General features: G+C 45.9%; 1 protein-coding gene across 1 annotated transcript; it reads left to right on the forward strand.

Annotated features, from left to right (window-relative positions):
• Positions 1-927: 927 nt before the first annotated feature.
• LOC147892856 (S-adenosyl-L-methionine-dependent methyltransferases superfamily protein) lies at positions 928-25528 on the forward strand. Its single transcript, XM_087387350.1, has 5 exons — positions 928-1252; positions 1348-1454; positions 1580-2204; positions 2338-2453; positions 25028-25528. The coding sequence occupies exons 1-5, from the start codon at positions 1049-1051 to the stop codon at positions 25230-25232; spliced, it is 1257 nt and encodes a 418-aa protein (XP_087243476.1). The 5' UTR covers positions 928-1048; the 3' UTR covers positions 25233-25528.
• Positions 25529-27688: the final 2160 nt, after the last annotated feature.

Consider the following 27688-nt stretch of genomic DNA (forward strand, 5'->3'; position numbering starts at 1 on the left):
TTTCCCGACTCCACCAAAGAACAATATATTTCAGCACCCTACAAGTACATTCTTGACTCCATATCTTAAAATACATACAAACTTCATTTTCTACCACACATAAAAAAACTCGTCGTACTTCATTTTGCTATTTCAAATAGGAAATCGTGGAAGAAGACAAAGATAAAGAAACAAAAGGACCATATTACGTATATTCTATTCTATGTATTGCTACAGGAAAATGATATATTGGACAAACTAGTAATCTTGAAAAATGGATAACACAACACCAAACCAAACCTCCATTAAAACTGAAACATGATGTTAACAGGTACAAACCGTTCCACTCGAACTTCAAAACAGAAATCCTAGCCACCACACAAACTTAAAATGCAAAGCAGATACACTCGAAGAGAAATTCATAAGAGAACTCAACACAACCGACTCGACATATGGCTACAATAACCTCAGTGGAAATCCAGCATCTACAAAAAAAATTTACTTTCTCAAAAATAGAGACATAATCTAGTATATTTAAGTAGAAGCCCATTTTCAATACGTGTAAAGGACTTCCTATTTCAAACTATAGTTAAGTCATACTCTTGAATGACTCTTAATTCACAGCATATATTACTCAATTCTTTCCATTTTCAAAGCATTACGACTTTTTTTCAATACACATAAAATAATTCATGTATGAACTATTATTAATTCATGCTTTTAAAAACGTCATGTTTTTAGTGACATATAACTCCATTTATAAAAACTCAAAAATTTTTTTTTTTAAAGTATATTCGATAAATTTTCATGTATTGTTAGTCTTATAATAATATTGTAGTGTATTTCAAATATTTTTACTATTATAGTGCTCTTCTTGGATATCATAATTAATACTTCTCAAATTGCAATTTTACATAAATCTAAGTTATAAATTCGGGAGTGCTCGGGAGTACTTGTACTCAAGTGTTGTGATGAACCCACGAGGTGAACTTAATTTAGATCACTCCAAAAGTTTGTGAAGAGTTGGATAGGAACTTTGAAATTTTGATTTGTACACCAAGTTGGAGAGATGGGGAAGGGGAAACAAAAGCTTCATCGCCATAGCCACCGTCACTACCACCACCAAGAAGATGACCCTCTCCCTTCCTCTGCATTCAACCCCACTGTCTCCTCCCCTCCCACAATCCTCCACCCCTCTCCATTGATCGATCAGCCTCCCAATTACCAGTGGAACGGACCCAGCAAGCATCACCTCTACCAGCTCTCTGTGCAGGTTGGAGCACACAACTCTTTACTCCAGATCGCAGGTTTACGTTTTGACTTCACCTTCACAAATTCGTCTTTGTTGTCGGATGCTGCAAATAACAGTCGCCAAAGGGAGACATAAGCTATCTTCAAAAGTTTTTCTTTACTTACATTGGTGGCCGGTCTCCTCTTCACTTGAGGGAGGACTTCTGCGGAACTGCTCTCATCTGGTTCTCACTCCCCTATCATACTTGAACAAATTTTCGTCCTGCTTCATAACCCTGAACGAATTTATAACTTCCACATGAAAGCACTTTCAGAATCTTTCTGAAAATTGGACTTGATTGTCAGCCAGTGCCGAATGGGTCAAAGGTGGCGTGCAGCGGTTAGCTACAGGATTGGATCTTGATTCGGAGGCACTTTTGTGGGGCTTAAGAAACAACATTGAAATTCTTGGGGCAGATGCTTGCAGTAGAGTTCGTCTCTTTCATGGAAATGTTCTTCAGCCAATTTCTGTAGCAAAGGTTATTGGAAGTGCTACAAGTATTCCTCTTAGTGTTGCGACGAAGGGGCATTCACTACGAACAGTAGAAAGCGAAGACGTATCAGATGTTTTCTCAACCGAATGCCTGAAGAAGGATGGTTTCGAAAAGCAAAACGGTGACGTTGAAAGGGATGCCAAACTTTCAGATGCTCCCTTGACTGAATGTGTGAAAAATGATGCCTTAGAAAATAAGTGCAATTATGGAAGGGATGACAGCAATCCTGATGATTCAACCGTTCCTTGGCGAGAGGTGGACATAGTCTGTGCTTTCAATTACAGTTGCTGTTGTCTTCAGAAGCGCTCTGATTTAGTCTCATATTTCAAATATGCACTTGAGTCTTTGAGTGATAAAGGCGGTATATTCGCTATGGATATATATGGTGGTGTGTCATCAGAGTGTCCTCTGAAGCTTCGCAGGCATTTTCACGACTTCACTGTGAGTAGTTTTGGAAATTGACAGCTCTTCTGCTTTAAATTTTGGCAAACTCAATTGAGACTTTAGGTTTAAGGTTTATTCCCTCTTTGGGAGTAGCAAGAGTGTTCATTGGGCAGGTTATGGGTGTGGACAGTACTTTTGGGAGCAGGAGGCATTTGATGTTGTTAACCGTACGACAGTGATTAGCTTGCATTTCCAGCTGAAGAACAATCGAATGATACGGCATGCTTTCACCTATCACTGGCGTTTGTAAGTCCAAATAGCGGCCATACTTTAAATGAATGCCATACGGTCATCATGACCTGTTCAAGACTCTTTAAAACTGCAAAAAAAGTGCTATTTTCTCTAAAATGTGTTTCTTCTTGTGGAAGGGAGGTTATTAGACAGAAGGTAGCGGAAAGGAGTGTAGGAACAGGGAAAGGTGATATGTGTGAGAGAGAGAGAGAGAGAGAGAGAGAGAGATATCCCAAGTGCACTAGGGATTATGGATGTCACATCAAACTTGTTTGACAAGGGGTGGATGCAGTCTTGTCCAAGTTCCTTCTTTAGTCAAAACATCCCGTAGCAAGCTCTAGTTCTTACCTTTGTTAATCAATTCATTTCGCTGCTTTATTACATCCGTCCCCTCTCAAAGCAATTTGCTCTTAAAATTTTATGGCAAGAAAAATAGTTTTGCTCTTAAATTTACATACCTTGTTGTTTGAGGAAGAGAAAACTCAAGCCATGAATATTGTCCATCAGTGGGCCAAAAGATGGGAGGTGAGTTTTGAAGATCCTTTCTGGTTGCCATGATTTTTCATCTTCTAGTAGGACCTTTCATTTAAAGATAAGTTGCTCTATGTAGACCTCATTTTGGAGGAACCAATTTCTGAACCCAAATCCCTTTGAGAATATAGAGAATGTGCCCCTACTCATTTCGAGGTGGCAGCTCAGAAAAAGCTTCTACATTCTGCCCCATGTGGTTTCAATTGCATGCATTCAACAGTGATTTTCTAGTAACTTGTGCATGCATCTTTAGTGACTCACCTCTCATAAAAGAGGGCATTTCACAGCCACCCAACTGTTAGAAATCGACCAACAGAGGATACGCACAGCGGAAGACTGATTGAATAGCCTAGGAGCTCACACAGTGTGTGTGGGGTGTGGCATCAAAAACTTCTTTAACTTATGCACATCAAATAGATGTGCAGACCAGTAAATAGACAACAATCCAGCCAGAGAGAGAAACCACCATAAGAATGTATTTCCGTCCAAAACTATGGACACAATGCAAAAGAGAGAGATCCAAAGTCCCACCAGAGCGTGGCCCTTTGATCTTACCACAAGGTACTTCTACTATCTGCTGGATCTCTAGAACATTGAGCCCGTGTGCTCCACCTCGAACATATGTAGACTCTTCGTCCCGATCCCTTCCACCTTGCTGTCCGTAAGCCAGCCTGGGTGGGCAGCACCTGAGCTAGGTCTGCAGCTCTACAGTCCAGTTGTCTTCTCCTGGATAGAGGCCCACAGGTGGCTGATCTGCGCTCCCTGAACTGCTGCTCCAAGTGATGATTTTATGAGGGCCTGGAGGCCCTCCTTTTATAGGCTCAAAAGCCTGCTGTAAAAACCGACCAGCCTGCCTCATCCTGGCTGACCAGAGTCCAGACTGGCCGACCAGTCTGCTTGCTGGACGACCTGGTTGGCTGGTCCAACCAGCCCTACATCAGGGCCTTTGCCAGGCCCTTTTGGGCTGCTGGCTTTGTCCCTGTCTGCGCCTTCTGTCAGGCCTGATGCAGGCCCCGAGCCTGCCACGCAGGCGCCTCCAGCCTGCTCATCTGCCATCTGCAGTACCGACTCCTGTTCAAGCCTATTCCAGCCCTTAGATCCCAGGCTGCTGCTCTGTACTTACAGCTCCAAAGCTCCGTACTGTTGCAGGTCCCTTCGTGGCAAATCCAGGCTTCCAAAGCCCCTCCAACCTTCCAGGGATCTTCTGAGGTATGCCACCCATATGTGGCAGCCCCTCCTCTCCTTGTTGCTTTCTTGTGAGGTTTTGCCCAAGTGGCAGCCCCTTCTTCTTGACTTCTTCTCTGGGGATGCTGTGCACATGGCATCCAATCAGATGCCCATGTGGCAGCCCTACTAGGTCCACCTCCCCCCCCACTCCTCATTTGGGGGCTTACAGATGGGGAGGTGATCATTCCAACACCCCCTCTCACCGACACATCTCAACCCAATGCCAACAGGTCGATGACGATGCTCCAGTAAATCCTTGGTCGTAGTCCTCTTGAACATTTCGATGTCGAAATCTTTTCTAGGCTTTTCATATAGTGGCTCTTGTTCCACCAGGTTTGGTTTTGCTTGCGCACACCATCCTAGGTCATCTCTGGTAGCACCTCTTGGCACCACCACCTTGAGTCACGTTCCCACCTTTGAACTTGAGCAATCCAGACGCTACGATCTTCTAGTTGTCCCCCTCATAATGAGTGAACAACTTGGAGTCTTCCAGGCACCATGGTCTGAGAGGTGTACGGTGTAGGTGACGACGGATTGACGCGGAGCGCAGAAATCGACACGGAGGCAAACATACGAAAAAAAAACCCGTCCTTCCTTTGGCAAGGTCCGCAACAAAAGATGAGGCTGAGGGCATTCAAAACACAAGCCTTCTCTCCTCGCTTTTTCTCTTTGCTCTGGGTTCAAAGAAGACCTCGACCAAGCTCGGGTTGCCATTGGTGTTACTTTTCTTTACTCCAATGATGGTACTTGGTTTAGGAGTCTCAACTGGCTTCGCCTGCTTGGCTTGACCACCAGGCTGTGAGGCACTCCCTTTGCTAATCCACTTCTTCTTAAACCCCGTTTTCTTTGGGTACTCATACCGGGTCCCAACCTGCACAAACCCACTTGGTCTGTTCCCTTTGGCATCCTCATAGTTCAAGGCTATGGCAATTGCTTCATCTAGCGTGTTCGCATACTTAGCCCGAACTTCATCTTGATCCGATCATTCAGTCCAAAGATGAAATCTTTTACGTGGATTGACTGAGGTAGAGGTTCATAAACTTTCATTACACTTTCTCTGAACTTATCAATGTATTCCGCCACTGATAAATTTCTCTGACGAAGGTTTCGATGTTGATCCCAAGCTTCGTCAGGAGGTAAGAAGCGTTTTCTAAATTCCTTTTTAAACCCCTCCCAAGTAGTGGATGCCACTCCATCTTTCTGCTGTCTTATCCACCACCTATCCGCTGCCTCATTAAACATATGGGTGGCCTCACGGATTTTCTTCATATCATTCATGATTTCACAAATGGTGAAGGCCTCGTCCCATTTGTGTAACCAGGTCTCTATGATATCGGAATACGGTCAGACATTTGACCAGAATACTTTTCTTGTCTATAATTGGCAATATTAGGTACCTTAGCCCTCCTAGGCTCGACCGTATGAACACTGGATTCAGGATCCATTGGAGCTTTACCTTTCTCTTCACGAGATGGTCTAGTAGACATACTATGAACCATTTTCCTGAGTTTAGATTGCCCTACATTTGCTTGTAACTGTTGTGCTAAAATCTGTTGCAAGGCATCCTCCAATAATGCAATTCTACCAGATAGTGTATGGCCTGCTGGGCGCGACACCTGCGGGGTTGGTCGGACTCCCGATTCTACTGGATCCACCCTAGAAGCTTCTTCTTCAACTTTCATTTCAGTCAATTGGTTTTCTTTTTTTTCACACTATATATAAATTGTAAATGCAAACTGTCACAATTTCCCTATGCTAGGGAATGCCTGCAATCTACAAGACAACTACAACTTTACAATTGCAGAAGCATCTATCCCACTAACTGAATGTCTTGTTGTAAACTGAAAACTACTTCACAAACTGTTACTTTTCGGGCATATGTAAAAAACAGACTAAACTGTGTAAAACCAAAAATCAACTAGAAATAGGAAATCTAAGAAAAGTAAAGTAAGATGCTGCTTGATAATTCCTTCTCAAAGTTGGGATGAACCCTCCTTCCAATCGTTGCTTTTCAATGGGACGTTGCTAAGCCTCATGCCATGTTTGCTTTCGTATTATCCCTTCAAAGTTGAACATCGTGTGACTTATATACGCTTGCCCCTCTTCTGAGCATATAGTTCAGTATGGAATTCAAAGCAAAGCCTCTTAATGTTACACTTGTCTAAAAGCTCCGGGATAACAATTATGGGATCGCCCTTGAACAACAACTAACGCAACTCATTTTTTCCACAACGGGAGCCTAAGTCGCTCAAGCTTTTGCTCCTTAATTATGGCGCTAGGGCCATTGCACCTAAATATCTCTTCCCCAGCCTTAAAGTTTCTCCTTCAAGCTGCAAGAGTTAGCAGTAGAAAGAAAGAAAGTTTATTAAAGTCTTCGGGAGACGGTGAAGGTCTATGAGACTAAAGATAACTGATACAATGAGCATAACGGTGGCGGTCTCAAAACGGGCCAGCCAACCGTTTCTACAAAAAAGAGGTTATGAAGGACGGTGTGTCTAGTCCTGATACAAAAAATATGTGTCTACCTCCAGATGATACAAAAAAGAAGGGGGGGGCACAAAAAATGGGGCAGAGGGGGAGATACAGTATACATGTGCAGGTGGTGATCGTCATAGACCAATCATAGAGGGGTCGTCAAATGGGAGGTCGGAAAAAACCCTGCGATAGATGATTGGCCTCTGACGTCACGCGGCCTAGTTGAGCTCGGTCGTTGGGGGCGGTGGGTGGCCCTGTGGATGAGGGCAACGGTAACCCCGGTGGGGCGGGCAGAGAGCAGAGACGAGATGTCATGGACCCGGATGTGTGAGTCTGTTCGTTGGCGCAGTTGTCGTGGCTCTGGCTCTCGCTCACGTCCACGTCGTCGGCTAGACTGAGGAGAGGTATCCTGTGACTGGAAGAAATCAGTGATAGGCCGCTGGGTGTCCTCACGCTGTGTGTGCTGCTCGTGTCGCCGTGCTCGGAGAGAGGTATCTCGGTGGCGAGTCATCTCATGTAAGAAAACGGCTAGGCATCGCTGATCCGGAAACTGCAGCATGTGTGGGAGGGAGCCGAATTCGTCGCGGAAGAGGCAGTGGTACCAGTCTCGAATGGCATAATAGATAGGACATCTGAAAGCAAAGTGCTCCTCCGACTCGATCTCCTGCAAGTTGCAAAGTGGGCAAAGGCGGTCCTCTCGTGGGATACCCTCTGCGCGTCCGCTCTCGATCCGTAATCGGTGTGACGAGACCGTAAACTGACCAAGGGAGATCCGGAGCGCATGTGGTAGATGAAGCTGTGTGTAACTCGGAGGTGTGATGAAGCCCTCCTGTGAGATATGAAGGCAGTGTCGGCGGTAGAAGTCGAGCTTCACAGGAAGCTCGGAGTGAAGAAACCATGTTCGCCAGGTGTGGAGCTGGAGCAGATCCGCTCGAATGAGCCGGTTGACCTCCTGGTCAGTGGGGGAGAGGGGAGATGGTGGAGCGTCGAGGCTGTACTGAAAAGGAGGCAACCGGTCTAAGTCGAGGTCCAATGTCGGGTGAACCAACTGGAAAGACGACTATACCAACATCGCTGGTCCCCATCAACGGATAAGGCCATAGAGGAGGATAGGGCTAGCCAAGATAGGCGGAGGTGACCGTCGGCAGAGGAGCTGAAACCCCTGACTCTGTGGAGATAGGTGATGGCTTGAAAAGCCGCATCAAGCTGTAGGGGTGAGGCGCCGAACTCTGCTAGAATGGTCTGGTGTGGTACCGATGGTTTGTTGCGGATCATCCGAGCCAACATCAGTATCTGTAGGCGCTCGACTCGAGCCCACTCTGTGTCTGAAAGGTCGATTCCCCACCAAGGGCTACCGTACATGCCTGCTGGGCGGACCAAAGAATAAAAAAGGAGAGACTTGGTCCGCGGGTCCTGGAAGTGGGAGTGGTAGCACTGTCGCTCCAGCCTGGCAAGAGCGGCGTATCCCCGACTGATCTTGGCCTGCATGGCCGGGCGCATCGTGAAGATCGGGCCTGAGAAGACAACGCCCAAGTATGTGTAAGAGTCAACTATCTCAACAGGGTCGCCGGCGAAGAGGAACTGCTCTCGGTGCATAGCGGGTCTAGAAGTGTTGAAGATCATCACCTTGGTTTTCCCAAGGTTGACCTTCAAGTCATGTGTATCACAGAAGACCTGAAGTCCATCCAGGTGTCGCTGAAGACCAGTAGCAGAAGAGGATAGTAGTACTACATTGTCTGCGTATAGGAGAATCTGGATGACAGCCTCCGCAAGAGAGCAGCCTGCACCTCTGAGTATCCTAATGGTGGTCTCGAGCTCGTCGATGTAGAGGCCAAATAGAGTCGGTGACAAGGGACATCCTTGTTTGACTCCGATAGTGCTCGTGATCTGTGGGGTCCAGCTGGTGCCAATCCTGACCTGCTTCGTCACTCGCTCATAGAGAGCTACTACTGCCCAGATAATCACGGAGTCGTATCCTAACTCCTGCAGCCGTCTGATGAGTCGGGCGCGGGGAACGGTGTCGAATGCCTTGCGGAAGTCCACAAAGCAACAATATACTTTGTCTCCTGTGTCTGGCCTCCTCAATGATTCCTCTAAGTGTAAAAATGTGATCGTAAGTCGAGTGATCCGCCCTGAAGCCGGCCTGTCCGGATGCCCTGAGTCCCTGTACCTCTGCGCGAGCACTGACCTTGCCATCTAACACTGATGCATAGATCTTGGACATAACATGTCCAATCATAATGGTCCTGTAATTCCCTGGATCCATGGGATCTCCTGCTTTGTGGATGGGTGTGATAGTGTTCAGGGTCCAGGCTCTGGGTAACCCGTGGCAAACAACTTCATTGAACAGCGTTGCCAGGATGGGGGCTAGAGTTTTGATGCCATAGGCAACAAACTCTGTGCATAGGCCCTCATGATCCTTAGCTCGGCCGTTGTGAAGCTTATGCGCTGCGTGGGTGACTCCGTGGGTTGTGAAGAGGATACAAGAAGTGGGGCGGGGGGTGGCTGAGAGGTCGGGAGGAGGCTGATCAGGGATATCATAGAGTGTACATGCGTAGGAGTGCTAGAGGGAAGTGTCTGTGAGGGGGGAGGGGGATCGGCGTTCTAGGAATTCCCTCCAGAAATCCTTGGAGTTGCTACTAAACAGAATATTTAGTAGCGTATCCTCATTCTGGCGCAGGAAGGCTAGCTTCTTGCGACGGACTAGTCGACGATAATCCCTAGTGAGATGTGGGTTGGCCCTAGCCTTTTGCTGGATCGTGAGTCGGAGTGTGCGGCGTAATGCTTTGCACTCGTCATCATACCAGCTATTGCAAGGGGTGGAGCCAGCGGGTGGAGGGCGGGTGGGCCGAGTAGTGGAAGGAAAAATGTGGCGGGCTGCATTGTGAAGGGAGTGGGTGATAAGGGTGGCTCGGTGATCTAGAGAGGGTATGGTGTCTATGTGTCTGAGGAGGGAGGCTAGGTGGGCTGAGTAATCAGGTGAGAGGTTATGATCAAAGTGTATATCATGATAGGTAGTGTAGTGCGGGGTGTGGCTAGGAGGGGCTCGGGGCGCAAGGATATGAAAGAACAGGTAAGTGTGATCGGCTCCTGGGGGTAAGGGTGCAGTGCGGAAGTCAGTGATCTGTGGGGCTAGAGCAGGAGATCCCATAATGTAGTCGACGACACTGGCTCCTCCGCCATGTGGGAAACATGTGAAACCAGAGGAGGCAGGCCACCGGTCTAGTCCATTGTAGATGACCAGATCATGTATACGTCCAAGGTCCAAAAGAGCCTGCCCATACCCAGTAACGGGAGCGCGACTGTCAGTCGAGGAGCGGGGGAAGCCCGAGTCCTCTGTGTCCATCTCAGGTAATAGGACCGGATCTGAGTGGAAGTCCAGGAGTGATGTTTGATGTGCACCTGTCCTTGCGTTGAAATCCCCAACTAGGAGGACCTCTCCGCATCTGGAGAACTCCACAATGTCTGAGTAGAGATCTAGATAGGGGGATACCCGCGTATCCTCACGAAGCATCCGTGCGAAATGTGACGTCTCAAGAGGAAAGTAGCAGACTGCAATAAAGAGGTCGTGTGTGGAGGGGCGTCGAAGTTGGAGCCATAGGTAACGGGCATGGACATCCCGTCTAACCACGGATATCAAGCTCGTGAGCGCTGAACGAAGGAGTACTGCAACTCCGCCTGACCCTCGGACCCCCGCAATATATCTGGTCTCCTCACGGAATACTGACTCCCAGGTATAGCCACTGACCGGAGGGAGAGGGCGCTCGGGGCTCTGATGTGTCTCTGTATAGAAAGCGATGTCGCGTCCAGTGTATGACTCCGAGAAGTTCCCAGGGTCAGACCATAGGGTACCATTACAGCTCCATATGGTGCATGCCAAGGGTACTGTGTGCTGAGTCTGAATCTCATAGACCATGTCTCCCTATTTGGGGGGGGAGTCTGCTACAGTGTCTGGAGTACCTGGTGGGGCTCGGTGGCGGGGGCCAACTAATAGGCGGCCATCTCAGACGACAGCCCACTTCCCCTCCTGACGGGCTACATCTCGCTGCTGAAGCAGGGTGCGCCGCTCTTCCACCTGCATAGGTGTGAGATCCTCATCCATGAAGATAGTAGGGTGGTCCCGTAGTGTAGCACGCTGCCTGAGTGCTGCAAGTCGAGCCTGAGTATCCGTGAATCGGATGATGAGTGGCTGTGGGCGCGTGGGGTCCCGTCCTGTGGGCCATGCATGCTCGATCCCATGCTCGGCGAGGCCGAGGGTAGAGGTCACGAAAGCAGTCACGTCCGCTAAGGGGGTGAGTGAATCTACGCGGGGGATACCTCGTACTCGGATGTTGAGAGCCTTACTGGCCCTCTGTTCGTGCTCGGCGATGGTGGCTGAGACTGTTGCTTTGGATGCCCGTCTCGCAACGTCCACCCATTTGGTAGTCTCCGCAATAGCAGTCTGGATGGTAGCGATCCGCTCCTCCACCTCTGGTGTAGTGCGCGGGGCCGTTGTGACAGTAGCAGTGAGAGAGAGAACCTCCTGACGGAGGTGAGTGATCTCCTGGCGCATGCTCTGAATAAGTTGATCTTGTGCTACGGTATGATCCCGTAGTCGATGTAGCTCCGTAAAGATGTAATCTATCGTCTCAGGTGGGACCCGGGAGGGTGCGAACCAGGACATGGCGTATGGCTGAGGGGGCGTGGGCGATAGGCTGGCTGTATATGGCAGAGGAGTGGAGAAAGGCTGCTGGGTGAGGGGAAGGGGGGACATAAGAGTGGTGGAGACAGAAGGGAGCTATGTGGGGGGTGCGGAACTGTGACCCTCTCCTGTGGGGGGCAGGCTGAGTGGTACAGTGGTGGGGGAAGCAGTGATCGGAGTAGAGATGATGGCTCCGGGAGAAAGAACTGCATTGGTGCCCATTGCACCTTGTTTTGAGGACTGGTTGGCTGTCAATTGCTAATCCACTCATGGAGATGCGCTTTGTGATCTCTCCCATAATTGGCTTCGGAGACTGTTTGGGTTTGTGGGCCATTGTAGGACTTGTTCAGGTGCATGATTTCCTGCAGAGGCAGATCTTGTTCAGCATTGCTGTAGGGGTGCGCAGGCCTGCGCAAGGCCAGTGGCAAGCCAAGGCTAGTAGACAAGGGCCCTCAGACCACGGGGCAGTAGGCCAAGCGCAAGCGAGGGTAGGCAGCAGGTCCCTACCTAGACTACGAGAGGGGGAGCGGGGCGGAGAGGCTACGAGAGGGGGTGGCAGCGCAGAGGCTACGGGAGGGGGGGGCAGAGCGGATAGGCTACAGTAGGGGGGGGCACAGTGGAGAGAGGGGGAGCGGGGAGAGGTTGTGAGAGGGGGAGGGAGAGCGGGGTGAGTGGCCTAGAGGCTACGGGAGGGGGTGGGGCAGAGGCTACGGGAGGGGGGGGGTGACGCAGAGGTTACGGGAGGGGGTGGGGCAGAGGCTACGGGAGGGGGGGTGGGGCAGAGGCTACGGGAGGGGGGGGGTTGGCGCAGAGGCCACGGGAGGGGGGGGAGCAGAGTGGGGCGACGGGAGGGGGGGGCAGAGTGGATCTACGGTGGGGGGGGGGGGAAGCGGTTGCGGGAGGGGGAGGGGGGGAGCGGCTGCGAGAGGGGGAGGGAGAGCGGAGATATGGGAGGGGGGGCTGCGAGGGGCTACGGGAGGGGGAGGGAGAGCGGAGATACAGGAGGGGGGGCTGCGAAGGGCTACGGGAGGCGAGGGGGGGGGGAGCGGCTGCGAGAGGAGAGGGGAGCGCTCCAGCCTTTCACGACACCATCTAATAGACTGTGTGCTCTCGCGATCTTGCCTAATGACCGCCGTCAACCCATAGGTCACATCGATTGAATTACTTTAAACTTATATGAACTGCTCACAGACTCTCTAATTGCAAATCTAGCCTGTGCTCACAGGCTCCTGTAATCTCGTCTTCCACGCCTTCAAATCAATGACGAAAGATAACACCAAATCCCTCCAATCTCAATTCATCGTTAGTTTGCCAACTCGACGTGCGGCTCCAAACCACGTCAATCACCAAACACTGCTTTGATACCAAAATTTAACGGTCACTATCTTTAACTTGCTTCACATTTTTAGTTTTAACAGTCCATCACGGGGCAGGCACACATAATTTCCTCCCAGCCAACCTTGGTGGTAGCAAAAAACTCTAGAATAGTCCACATACGTGAAGGCTCTAGCTTGCAGATTCCATCAAGCCCCAATTCCCTAGATGGATCTAGTATGCCACATGTCTACATTTGAGGGGATCTCCTCAATGCATCATTTACCCCTCTCTTGGGATAACATTGAAATCATTTGCCCCTTGGCACATTTAATGCATTTGGATCCCTTAGCCTTAGATCCACCTAGTCTTGTGCCATGTCACCCTCACCAAGGACCTTGACCTTAATTCCTTTTTGATCATTTACGTGAAGCCCAAACAAATATAATACAAACATTGATCCTTTAAAGGAAAATGTCGACTGACCCTTCCGAGGTCAAACTCAACCTTCCGTAGACCAGAACTCCTTGTGCACTTGACTGAATCTGAGTCACCCTCCTTCTCCCAAGGGCACTGTCCTCCAGTCGGGGAAGTCGATTCCCAAGAGCTTCTGAATTAGGGTTGTCCTTCAGCAAGGTCCCTGCCATCAGGCTCCCACACCTGTGAGCCTCCTACTTGGGCTCTGATACCATGATAGAATAGCATAGGAGCTCACACTGTGTGTGGGGGAGTGGAATCACAAACTTCTTGAACATATGTGCATCAAATAGATGTGCAGACTAGTAAATATACAATGATCCAGCCAGATATAGAAACCACCACAAGAATATATTTCCGTCCAAAGCTATGGACACAATACAAAAGAGAGAGATCCAAAGTCCCACCAGAGCGTGGTCCTTTGATCTTACCACAAGGTACTTCTACTATCTGCCAGATATCTCTAGAACACTTAGCAAACGTGCTCCACCTTGAGCGCATGTAGACTCTTCGTCCCGATCCCTTCCACCTTGCTTTTTGGAAGCCAGCCTAGGTGGGCAGCACCTGAGCTAGGTCTGCAGCTCTACAGCCCACTTGTCTTCTCCTGGATAGAGGGCCTGGAGGCCCTCCTTTTATAGGCCCAAAGGCATGCTGTAAAAGCCGACCAGACTGGCCGACCAGTCTGCTTGCTGGCCGACCTGGTTGGCTGGTCTAACCAGCCCTATATAAGGGCCCTTTTGGGCTGCTGGCTTTGTCCCTGCCTGCGCCTTCTGTCAGGCCTGAGGCAGGCCCCCAGCCTGCCCATATACTCTGCCAGACAGCCCACCACACAGGCGCCTCCAGCCTGCTCATCTGCTGCCTGCAGTTCTGCCTCCTGTTCAAGGCTATTCCAGCCCTTGGATCCCACGCCGCTGCTCTGTACTCACAGCTCCAAAGCTCTGTACTGTTGCAGGTCCCTTCGTGGCAGATCCATGTAGATCCAGGCTGCCAAAGCCCTCCCTCCAATCTTCCAGGGATCTTTTGAGGTGTTCTACCCACATGGCAGCCCCTCCTCTCCTTGTTGCTTTCTTGTGAGGTGCTGCCCAAGTGGCAGCCCCCTCTCCATTGCCTCTTTCTAGGGGATGCTACCCACATGGCATCCAATCAGATGCCCAATGTGGCAGCCCTAGCCCTAGGTCCACCTCCCCCACGCTCTCCTCATTTGGGGGCTTACAGATGGGGAGGTGACCATTCCAACACCAACAATTGGGCATGCGAGGCTTGGACCATGAGGAATATCAAAATAATGAACATACTTTGATGAAGAGTGTTCAAGTCAATTTCCAAACGTTTGAAATGGCTTTTGTGAGAGGATTAAGTCAAAACCATCGTCATTAATCTTCTCATGATGGAGTTGGACTAGATTCCATGCTAGCCCTAGAAAGTGCAGAGACAATGTCCAAACCGAACCGTATGGAATCTCCCTGAAGGGCTATCTAGCTATTGATGCGGAGATGTCTGAAAATCATGAGACAGCACATCCTGAATGGCTGAGCCATCTTCTGGCTAATGCTTTCCACTCCATGTGAAACATCAGGCCATGCACTTGAAAGATAAATGAGAGTGCCCAGTGGCTGCCTGTACATATGTAAAGGGCAGAAATCTACTTCACCACCATTATATACTTCGTCTATATTGGTTGATACTGACATCAAACTTGTAGCCACATATTTCTTAAAAGAAGGAACATCAGTAAACGGAAAATTTCATTACTCACAGTCGTCGTTTGATGTTGGGCTTGCCTGAGGAAATCATTCCTCAAGACATATAGGTCTGTAAACTCTCCCAGAGCCTAACATACTTTTAGAACTTTGTCAAAGTTAGGCATCTACTTCTATTTGGCTGCCCCCGGGTTGACTGGTTTCCAGCCCTATATAAGTGGCCCTTGGCCCCCCTTTTCCCTCACTTGATCCCCAGCCTTCCTCAGCTCTCATCTCAAGCCCTAAGTGCAGCCCTTGTGCACTCCAATCTGAGCCTGGAACCTCAGCAGTTCAGTTCAGCCTGACCTTGGAGGGTATACGCAGCACTTCAGCAGGGATTCGGACCAGCAAACGGAGGGAGGTTTGGTGTTGTTTCATTAGCTCTTTGGTGTTTTCTTTTGTAGTTTTTTCCGCTCTTATCACTCCGCTCTATCTCAGCTTCACACAGCTGTCTCAAGCTCCATTCCGTCCTCCCATCATCTCTCACTCACGCACTATCATTAGTGACAGAATTTGCGCATGACGAGTCTCTCTTGGAGAGGTCTCTTTGAAAATATGGGCACTACATTGAAGTTTTCATCTTCTTTTGATCCTCAAACAGATGGGCAGTCCGAAGAGGCTAATTCCACTATACTTGACTTGTTCAAATGTTATGTGTCTGAGCATAAGACTCGCATAAGACACAATGGGAGCTGTATTTGCCTACCTTGTAAACTAAGGATAAGATGTTTGAGGCTGATACGTATGTTGAGAGCATGGATGTGGCATATCAGAAGGTAAAACAAGCTCTCCAAAAGACTCATGCAAACCAAAAGAAGGCAGCTGATCGTCACTATCGTGAATTAGTGTTTAAAGAAAGTGATTGGGTTCTCTTGTGTTTTGAAAAGGCAAGCCAGTCACCTGGCCAAGCATGGCGAGCCAAAGACTAGAAATGGTGCCTCCAGGATGGGATTTATAGGCTGCAAAGGATGGGTCGGTGAGCAGCCTGTTTGAGTGGGCTGGTAGTGTCATGAGCATGGATTGGTATCTGATGTGTACTGGGGTACACAAGACTAGCTCAGATAGCCTGGGGAGGCTTAGGGCTAGGTAGGCTTGATTCTCGGCTTGAGCGGCAAGGGTACGAACCAGATTGAGGTCTCCGCTATTTTCGGCGCATTGGGCCCGAGTCTATAAAAGGGGCCTAGAGTTTCAGTCTTTAGAGAGTCGAGTGGAGCAAGTCTAGTTCCCTAGTGCTAGGGCTCGAGTCGTGGACGCGCGCCTGCATCTTAGCGTAGCTCAAGGCCTAGCAGCAGATCCAAGGCCTCTAGGTGCCACCTGGTGGTATGGGACACCAGGCTGGTCAAGATCTGGTTGGGAGTTTGTGCCAGTAGCTCAGCTTGTGGCTTAGAGGGGACATCTCACGATTCGGGATCTTATCTCATAGATGTCATGGTTGGGTGGTGAGTAGCGTGCTCACATTCCTCATGTTTCGTGTGTTCTTGTGTTTGCTTGTAGGTGAGAGGTTTCAGGAGTGCTGGGGTCATGTCTGTCGGTATCAGAGCTAACTCCTGAGGTATGCATCTTTGTTGCGAGAAAGAGTGGACATGATTTCCTCCAGGTAAGATTCAAATTCGAAATTGCTTGGGATATCCTGCAAGAGGTCGTGGATTCGTCAGTTACGGTTATAGCTCATCTGGATTGGGATAGAAGGAATTTGTGAAGAGAGCCCAGGAAGATTCGCTGAAGGATCAGGGAGAGACAGATTCACAGCTAGGGATTTGGGGTTGAGAGGATCTCATGAGGGGAGGATTAGCTTGAGTAGGGCTGCCAAATTGAAGCGCTAGGCTATGGCAGAAATTGGGGGACCGCAGCAGAATTTTTGGCTGAGAGTACTAGGGTTGGCGCTGAGAGAAGAGGACAGGAGGAGAGGTGCGATGGGAGCTGGTCAGGGGCCGAGAAGGGTTCGATGCTTGGAAGCTTAATAAAAGCAAAAAGCCTTCCAAGTTAGGCGGATGGCTTTTTTGGAAAGCTTGGCTTTCTAAAAGCTAGGGTTCACCTAGCCTATAAACGTTCCGGATTCCTTCCCTTCACCAGACCCTAGACTCGAAGAATTGTGCGCCAATCCTCTCCGTAGCCGTCTCCTCTAATGATCCTCGTTAGTGAGGGCCGAATTGCTGCTATTCCATAGTTTGGATCAGTCGCCCTCTTTCCTCCATCAAGCCTTGCCGATTTCTTTCTTCCCTTGTTCCCGTGGCAGTTCCTAATTCACTACTCGATTCAAATCTTGAACTCACCTGTTGCTTCCTCTTTCCTAGACTGTTCTCTCCTCCAAATTCAGTTTTCAGTGCTCTTTTCCTTTGCCACAATCTACTCATGGCTGATTTGACTGAACCCAGGTTTCCGGAGGCGGATCATGACATGGATTTTCAAGGAGGGGACGACCAGGGTCTTTATGACGATCTAGTTACAAAGACTGCCTTAAGTGAATTCACCCCCGTTCTTAACTCAAAGTTTGAACTGGTTAATTCGAATCATATGGGGTTGACACAGCAACTCCAAGGGATTCATACTTCTATCATGCTCTTGACCAGCACTGTCCAAGCACTTACACATGTTGACGCTTTAGCTTTAGTGTTGGGTTCGAATATTACACCAGATCCCTATCCTGGAGATAAAAAATCCAGGACCAAGGAAGTGGTCGACACTTGGTCAAGTGGCAAGTACACTTTTAGTTTCACCCTTATCCTGATGAAAAGAAGATGCAACTTGCAGCAGGGTATTTATCTGGAAAAGCATTACTTTGGTAGAAGGAGCTGCAGCCGAAGCCCTTCACCTGGATCGAATTTGAAGAGGTCTCCAGGAAAGAATTTCTGAAGAAAGAGGAGGACTATGACATCATAGGCAAGCTTAAGGCCCTCGATATGTCCAAACAGAATTTGACTTTTGAAGTTTATCTTCAGAATTTTTGTGATTTGCAAACCAAAGCTACAAAGATGGACCCTATCACTTTATTGGACTTCTTTGTGGATGGCTTACCTGATTTGTATAAACTTGAGATCAAGAACAACAAATGTACCATTTTGCAAGAGGCCATGAATTATGCGTGCATCTATGATGATACCATGGCCAACGCAAAGGAAACCACTCCTGCCAACACGAGTGGGAAGAATCAGAGGAAGTTCTTCCAGGCACTAATTGGTACAAGGGAGCCGAAGTCAAATGACAACGCTCCCAAGAGGAACTTGACTCAGACAAAGAATAGTAGAGCCCGTTTCTTATGCACCCTTAAGATAAAAAAAGGAGCTGTTTTATTTTTGAGGAGCGGGGCCACACTGAGCAATTGTCCTAAGTGCAAGAACCAGACGCAAGCGTGAGGACCAATGCGCCGTGCAAGCCAAGGAACCGAAGCTGAGGGAGCTAACCAAGCAGTGATGACAAGTATTTTTGTAAATGCTATTACCTGTCCACTTTCATGTAATTACACTCTAAATAATTCGTTATTTGGCCCCCATGACCTTTTTCGAGCTCATGGAGAAAGTGAGGGACCAACGCGTTCATATTCTCTTTGACCCGGGCAGCTCTCACAGTTTTGTGAACTAAGATGAGGCTGTCCACGACACCTAGCTATCACACCTATGAGGTGTAGCTTTCAGCTAGGAAGCAGTTTTGGGATCGCAAGGTATGCACTTGGAACATGTGGACTTGTTGATCAGAATAGAGTGGTTTAAAACCCACGATATTTAGATTGGATTGAAAGATCACACTCTCTCTTTTTTGGATAAGGACATGCTAGTTTATATTAAATGTGATGATATTCCCTCTTCTCAGGGACCTATTGTCTCTATGATGTAGCTTCGGAATATAAAACACTTGTCATTATGATGTGTATTAGTGCGTTTTGATTCCGCTTTCCTCATTTGTTGTTTCAATTAATAACATCCAGAAAGGCAGTAGATCATTGCATAGATTTAGTCCCTGGGGCTCAACCTATTAGTATTCCACCTTATAGGATGAGCCAACTTGGGAAGGATGAAGATGGCGCGTGGAGAATGTGCGTAGATTACAAATGGCTCAATAAAGTGACAATTAAGAATAAATATCCTCTTCCTCGTTCAGATGATTTGATCGACCGGTTGGTCAGAGCGAAGTATTTCACTAAGATTGATTTGCGTATGGGTTACTAGCAAATCCGTATCTATGCTAAACACGTAGATAGAACCGCTTTTTGTACTAGGTATGGCTACTATGAGTTTCTCGTATTGCCTTTTGGTTTGACCAATACTCCAGCTACCTTCTAGCAAATGATGAACGATTTGTTCAGAGATTATTTGGGTAAATTCATTGTTGTGTTCTTAGATGACATCTTGATATACAGTCGATCGCTAGAGGATCACATTGGACACCTCCGGATTGTCTTAGTTCTTTTAAGATAGCATAAGCTATATGCCAAGAGAAGTAAATGTGACTTCTTTATGAAGGAGATTATTTACTTAGGGCACAAGATTTCTTCTGAAGGTATCAACATTCATCTAGATCGTACCCAGAAGGTTTTGGAATGGCCCATCTCTCAGACTGTGAAACAACTTTGTTCTTTCCTAGGATTTATGGTCTTTCTACGAAAGTCCGTACGTGATGACTCTCACATCACTGTATCCTTGAGCAACATGTTGAAAGGTCGTGGATGGAAGTCTAACCATCCTATATCTTGGAATGAAACAATGAACAAAGCTTTTGAGACCTTGAAGCAAAGTACCAAGGAAGCACCTGTTCTTGCACTACCTAATTCTTCCCAGCCTTGTTCTAGAGGCTGATACGAGTGACTTTGCGATTGGGGCAGCTTTATTCCAAGAGAGCAGACTTGTAGCTTTTGAAAGTAAAAAGCTAGATGACACTCAATATCGTTGGCCCGTACTAGAAAAAGAAATGCATACAGTCTAAAGGTTTGGAGACAGTAGGTTCAAAGTTTCTTGTATTGACGGATCATCAGTCAATAAAGTATGTGTGTGACGGGTCGGAATTGAGGGGAAGCAAGGCTAGATGAGCGGAGTCGATGCAAGACTTTGATTTTGAAATACATTATCAAAAGGGTTTCTTGAATAGTGTGACAGATGCCTTAAGTCGAGTCAAGTTTGTAAATGCTATGTCATTTGCGGAAATATCCTCAGACCTATTTCAATCCTTGAGAGGGCTTTGCGCAACTGATAGTCTTTTTAGTTCTTAGTGGCAAAAGGTCCAGGATGGGAGCTCTATGGTTGACCAGGACTCAGGGATTGCGCCACCTACAGTACAGGCGGAAGGTCGATGGATGATTCCGAATGGCTTGCTGGTCTGGAATGGAAAGATATGTGTGCCAGATGTATCGGATCTTCGATCCAAGATTCTCTGGGAGTGTCATGATGCTCCTAGTGCTGGACATTTGGGCATACATGGACTCTGTCTCTTGTGAAACATACCTTTTATTGGCCTAAGATGCGTGCATTTATTGAAAACTATGTGGTAGGTTGCCGGGTTTTGTCAGTTTACTAAGGCATAACGTCTTAGAAGTGCGGGTTTATTACACCCATTGCAAATCGCTGGTAATAAATGGGAAAGTATTTCCATGGACTTTATTACTGGTTTGCCTAGAATGTGCAAGGGTCATGACTCCATTTGGGTCATAGTTGGCCGTCTGACAAAGATGGTTAGATCCTTACCTACTAGATCGACCATATCAGCTATTCAGTTGGCTCACGAGTTTGTGGACCAATTGTTTAAGCTATATGGTTTGCCTTCCGACATAGTCAGTGACCGGGACTATAAGATTACAAGTAACATATAAAATAGAATTGCCTCCTGATGTTAAAGTACATCCAGTTTTTCATGTCAGTAGACTGAAAGAGTTATTGGGTGCTGATGAGCAGCTTGTTTCTCCTCAAGAAATAATAGAAGTTACTGATTTGACTTTTATTCTACATGAATTGGAAAGAATTCTTGAATTTCGTGAAAGACTGATAAGGAAATCGAACTATCACGGAATACAAGATCAAGTGGAAGGATCGTGTGGAGGAGGACACAACATGGGAGACATTACCTAACCTTCAGAGAACATTTTCGGGTTTTCTTACAAAATCAGGAGTGAGTTCTTCGAGGAAGGGAAGTATGTCATGTGCATGGATTGGTATCTGATGTTTACTGGGGTACACTGGACTAGCTCAGGAAGCCTAGGCTAGGTAGGCTTGATTTTTGGGTTGAGTGGCAAGGGTATTGACCAGATAGAGGTCTCTGCTATTTTTGGCGCATTGGGCCCGAGTCTATAAAAGGGGGCCCAGAGGTTCAGTCTTCAGAGAGCCGAGGGGAGCAAGTCCAGTTCCCTAGTGCTAGGTTTGATCTTGGATCGAGTCGCGGACGTGCGCTTGCATCTTAGCGTAGCCCAAGGCCCAGTAGGAGATCCCCTCTAGATGCCACCTGGTGGTATGGGACACCAGGTTGGTCAGGATCTGGTTGGGAGTTCGTGCCAGTAGCTCAGCTTGTGGCTCGGAGGGGACATCTCACAATTCGGGATCTTATCTCGTAGATGTCATGGTTGGGTGTGAGCAGCCTGCTCAGGTTCCTCATGGTTCGTGTGTTCCTTTGTTTGCTTGCAGGTCAGAGGTTTTAGGAGTGCTGGGGTCGTGCCAGGTAGGAAAAATTAAGTCTGCCAATTTGGGGGGGCAACCAGCCCGTATAAAAGGGGGCCTTTGGGCCCCCATTCATCATCACTTGGAGCAGCCCTCAGGACAGCAGATAGGAGCAGCAAAGGGGCAGCCGTGGGCCTACATTCAGAAGGAGAAGGTGACCCAGAAGAAGCTACAGACTGAGCTATAGTGGCAGCCCACCTAGGCTGGTATCCAGACATTAAGGTGGAAGGGATCCTTTGAACAGAGAGTCCACATATTCTCAGTGGAGCACGTGGGCTGAGAGATGTAGAGGTGCCAGGCATATAGTAGGAGGACATTTTGGTATTGTATTTTGTCCGGTTTTGGACGGACGGAAATATTAAGTGTTGCTTCTATTTTTTTCTTTGAGCACAGTCTATTTGCTGGCTTGCACTCACATGAATGGTCGTGAAATACACACATGTTGATGAAGCTCGATTCCATAGAGAAAAAAAATTGGTGTAATTCTTGGGTCCATCTACCAATCTTCCACTTCGGGATACCCTTTGGTGAGATTTCATTTTCTAGCGGTGTGAAAGTCACTAGTCTTTGGCGATGACAAATGTCCTCAAAATTAGTTCCTCCTCTGTCTGGACCGTACTTCAACAAAGTTCTCAATCTGTTCTTGAGAGCTCATGAAAGGAAGAAGATGGAGTGGAGACGCAATTGGGTCATTATGGGTTTATTGAGATGGGGTGTTTGAGTCGATAGTTCATTGTCCCATTTATAATCCCCAAATCAGGAGAGAACAAGGACATGAAGCCTTCATAGGATTGCTAGGTAAGAGAGCACATCATGGGGGCATAAAACTGTTAGAAATCAACCAACAGAGGGTACGCACAGCAGAAGATTGTTATAATAGCCCAGGAGCTCACATAGTGGTGGTGTGGGTGGAATCACAAACTTCCTTAATGTGCTTCACATAGATGTGTAGAACAGCAAATAGACAATGCTTAGAAGAGTCTTTCCTTTTAAAAGCTATCGATAAGGGAATCTCAAAGTTTGTTTTGCAATTAGAACAATGTTTAGGAGTTCAAAATATCTTATTAGAATAGAAAGGGAAGATTTTGAAGAAAGTTGCTTTGAAACTAGAAGAAGTCCCTTCGGTTAATTGCTCAAAGCAAAGTAACCATCTTTCTAAAGAAGATGAAACTCTTCTTCGAAAATTCCATAGGAATTTTGTCATTTCTTATATGGACAAATGTTCCAATAACTTAGAATGTCTTTTGAGAGAAGTGAACTCGCTTGCCAAAACTTATGCCCCTGCCTTAGTTTCTCAAAAGGATTTGATTTCAAAACATCAGAGTTTTTGCAAGTCTTCTGGGTTTGTTTGCAATCCAAGTATACCTTTTCTTTGTGCTGCTTGGAAGTTTCACAAAACTCCCAAAAAGCCAAGATTTATTGCAGCTGCTTGTGAGACTACTTTGACGGATGTCTCTAAATGGCTAAGCTACTGCTTCAAAGCCATGTTGCCTGGTGTCCATAAACTTTGGAGGGACTTATTAAAAGAGGTAGATGTCCCCTTGCACTCAAGCTGGATTTTAAATGACTTTGTAGGAGTGATTCCTGTTGTTAAGTTTTTTAATTCCTCTCGAAGCATTTAGGAAAAAGAGTCTCCTATTCTCCTTCAAACCTATGATTTTACGACGCTTTACACAAAGATTGAGCTGGAAGATCTAAAGTTTAGAATAAAAAAGCTAGTGGCTGAAGTTTTCAATCTGAGATTTGACAAAGATAGATGCAAAGTGCTAAAAGTTGAGAAAACAGCCTTATGCTGTGACTTCTTGTGGCTAAAAAATAGTATCAATACCTGCCCTATCATTTTACATAAGCTTAGCCAAGTTAGGCATTTTATAGATGATTTATTTGTACCAGATGTTCCTAACTTTCAAGACTTTATGTACAAAGATGGTAGTGCTTTTGGAGAAGGAATCTATCCTCGTGACTCTTGTGAACTGAACTGTACTATAGGAGGGGATTCTTGTGTTTTCTTAGATCTTAGAATTTCTCAATCTACCATAGGATTAGAGGTTGATATATACAATAAATGTGAACAACCTGAATATAGTGGTTTACTCATTATAAAAATGCCTCACATTGACTCAAACATTTCTGATTTGGCAAAATATGGAGTCATTTCTTCCCAATTCCATAGATTTTCCCGCCTTTGTACAACTAAGGAGTCTTTTATCACTCAATGTAGTAATTTGATCACTTTACTATTACACAAGAGGTATAATCCAAGGAAAATAATGAAAAAAGTACGCACAATCTTAGATATGAAGTCTTTTATCTATGGTGTATCGGCCTTAGGTATGTTTAGAATGATTGAACATAAGCTGAAAACAAAAAGTGGGGAACTGAATAGCCCGTTTTTCTTTTAGTTTCAAAAGAGAGTTTGTTTGAGTATGCTTGTGCTTTCTAAGTTAGAAATGTATTTTTGACTCTTTGTAGGAAACAATACATAAGTGTAAAGGACCATTTAGCTTTTTATGTTTTGAATAAGAGTGAGAGTGAGAAGAAGAAGAAGAAGAAGAAGAATATATTATCGTCCTCTGAAGACCAAAAATCAGCCTATGGGACCTGAAACAATACAAAACCTTACATACATAAAGACTCCTCCCTCAAAGGGGAGGGTAATAAGAGAAACTACCTTTATGTCTAGGTGAGTTTCTGTGCTTGAAAAGCTTGGATACAAATGTTCCTAAAGCTGAGGGTGACGCCTTATGTAGCAAATCAGCCAGTCTGTTATGTCCCTCAAGAAGAGAGCTGAACTTTTTCCTAATGTGTCCCTTTTTTCATTTTTTAGTATTCATTGGTTCATGTCAGTCGATGCAAAGATCTGGCTTCATTATGACTTAGAGATGAGTTTGTTGTTCTATATGGGAGCATTTCTTATCTTGTATGGGTGACTTTTTAAGGCTGCTTTGCTTGTGGTTTGAGGATTAGAAGCGAATTTCCTTTTTTGATTGGAAGTGCTACCTTCATTGAAAAAATGGTCTTTTTTTATGATTTGATGCTATCAGTGAGTGGTCAGAGATTTGTGCCTATGTTTATGCTTAGGTTGAAGGAGGCTTCAATTCCAGGGTCTCTAAGCTATAAGTGTACGCAATTAAAGGAGTTGTTCTTTGGCCTTCCTGCACATAAATCATGTTCATGGCTAAGTTCTTCCTATTCTTCGTGCTTATTTTTATCTATTGCAAGTACATAACATTAGTTATTGCTCTCAGTTAATGGTAATATCTTGTTGTAGTCTTCGATTAGGAGAGGAAATAAGCAAGGGTTGAAAGATGAGAATTGTAAAATTACTCCCAGACCTTAATCCAGTTTTTTTTCTTTTTAGCTACTTTGTGGGTCTTGTCCTGTTATGCATTATGAGCATTTCTTTATGGAAATCAGATTCTAATTATGGAGGTCTATTTTCTTGAATTTCCTAGTTATAGATGTCTAGAATTTCATATCTTACATTACGTAGTTCTGTTCATTGTACAGATGGAGCTTGCCAGAGTTGAGAGATTGTCTTGAAGAGGCTGGATTCGATTCCATTCACATTTGGGTGCGGGAAATGCCTGCTTTACAAGGGAGAGATGATAATGAAGACATCGAGGATGATGATTCACAGTATGAAGAAGTGAATTCATTTCATCAACAGAGTGCCTGGAATGCATACATTGTTGCAGTTGCTTTAAAAAAGTAATCTCAGTGATCTTGATGTGATGGTTTACCACAATGATCATGGTACTGCTACGAGCTGGCTATTTCTTGCAAGCTATGTCCACAAAATCATCTAAGGCTTTGATGTGGCGGCATATTGAGTTCAAACCCCAGTTTTTGTACATTCAAATTTGAATTGTTGTGAGTGTTCTTGTTGCGTGTTGATGTTGGCTTTGGCCAAGCTCTTATACATAAGCACACAAGATACCCATTCATATTTCACAAACCATGTGTGTAATACCGGTGGATGTTTCAAATACCTTTCTAGCAAGAAGGCATTATGCGTGTACCATTAACGTCCAATTACTCATGCCAGGAAAGAAATCGAAGGCATTCAAATAAATGTGCAAGCTTATGTGTCTAAAGTTTATTACTGCATTTTTGCTATTAATTCAGTTTGATCCTCAAGATACAAGGGCTTGCAATGTTTTGATCTTGATCAATAGAAAGGCTACCAATCGTAGGTTGCTACCAACAAAATTAGTGTGGTGATTTTGAATTTTAATAATTTGTTTAGGACATTGCCATGATCCAATCATGTATCCCAAATCCATTCAATAAGGGGTTTGTAGTAGGCATATGACTAGGAGACTTTCAGGGTAAACTCTTGTTTCCAGCCCATATTTCATAGGAACATATTAGACCCAGTTTAATTATGCCTTGTAGGATGCGAACCTCAACAAGATTCTCACTCTTTGAAGACTCCAAAAATTAATGCATGACCCATTTTAGAGAAATTGGGAAATATGTAGGTTTGTTGCTAGAGCACATGTCACTTTATCTAGTAGTTTCCTAGATGGCCAGATGGGAGTTCAAAGTGAAGACGTGAACTTCTACGAGTCCTTACTTTGATCAACGAAGTGCATCTAGGCCCTTCACAAAGTTGGATTTGGTTGGAATTGCATCTCGTCTTGTGAACATGTTAGAAGGTCATGTGTTCACTCTCATAGAAGTTTGTTCTCCATCACCTCTCATTAACTCCATCTTTCTTGTACCAGCAAATTGGCAAAGGTGTCTTTGAAAAAGGCCTTGAAAATAACTTAAGAATTAGGAAACATTCCATTCAATCTAGACTTGAAAAAAGTTTGGAAAAACTTTTAGAGAGGCTAAAAGATTGGTTTTGGGAGCTCAAATGTCTTTTGAGGAGTGTTGAAGAGGGTCCTTTAAAGGGATTTGATAGTGAAGGGTGGTTTGAGTTCGAGAAGAATTTCAATTGACCTTCATGGTGAAAAAAATTTGAAATTTACTTTTGTGAGCTAGTATGAGTGCTATCCTTTAGGACAAAAAATTAAGGAGATGCTACTATGTTTGGAGAGGACGTGATAACGGATTGCCACATGGTTGCCACATCATCATCTCTTTCAGTGAACTTATGATTGCTATTGTCGGACGTTGTTGCCTTTGTTGATGTGACGTAGATCTTGCTATTGGTCTTCTATTTGTCTAGTGTGCCCTAGAGCCACTTGTCTCGATCGCTTAGGTTGCTCAATGCTTGCATAGGATTGTCGCCTAAAGGCTTGAGCTCTTTTAGTGTAATTGTTGATGCCTTAATTCTTGGACTTGAGGTGAAATGCTCATTTGTTTGCCTTCATCCTTGAGTAAAAAACAGTGCAACTCACCTTGGTATAGAGCAGAGCTCTCAAAACTCTTGGTCTAGTTTAGTGTGTTGAGTAGCGTGCATGGTAGCTGGAGCTATGTGCCTATAGAAGTTCATAGAATCACTATAGGACAACTAACCCAAGATTCATCCACTGTACAATACCTATGTCAGGAACGTCACACAAGGATTGAAAACTCACGATGGCCATGAAAAAGTGCACCAAAGGCTCAAAAGATCTTAGAAAGGAGACATGTCTCCTAGGTAGCTATGGGCCCAAAGTACACATGGATTGGGGCTTCGAGGTAGGTTGCATTTCTGTCTTGAGCTCCATTTTCTCTTTTTTCTCTCAATCTTTCTCACACTTTGTCACAGAGAATTCACACAAAAGGAACCTCACAAGTAAAATTTTTAAAAGACACAAATTTCAAGAAGACAGCTTGAGATCTAGGTAACCAAACATTGAGCTTTTTGAAGTAGAATCGACAGAAAAACCCAATGTACTAAAACTGTCGAAGAGGTCAAGGAGATCCCTCGACATAAGGACTAGTCTCATAGAAGCATACATATAACTTAAGGCTTTGATTGTTGGAATAGGAGGTCCATTGTCCCATTTATAAGGCCCCATATGAGGAGAGCACATGGACATGGTACTACTAGTGGATCTAGAGGATTCTAGAATTTGTGGATCTAGGAGTTATTCTAGTTTTAGGTGATCAGAGAGAGAATTCAAGATCTGGGGATCTACATCTAGATTTTGGGATCATGGGCAATTGCAGTTTGACCATGCAATTGCTAGCTAGGTTGACGAACTTACAGACTGGGTCGGCCCATTTTCGGGC

This window comes from Dipteris shenzhenensis, chromosome 16 (genome assembly GCF_047967505.1).
Source record: "Dipteris shenzhenensis isolate YYH24624 ecotype China chromosome 16, Dip_SZ_1.0, whole genome shotgun sequence".
NCBI classification, from domain to species: Eukaryota; Viridiplantae; Streptophyta; class Polypodiopsida; order Gleicheniales; family Dipteridaceae; genus Dipteris; species Dipteris shenzhenensis.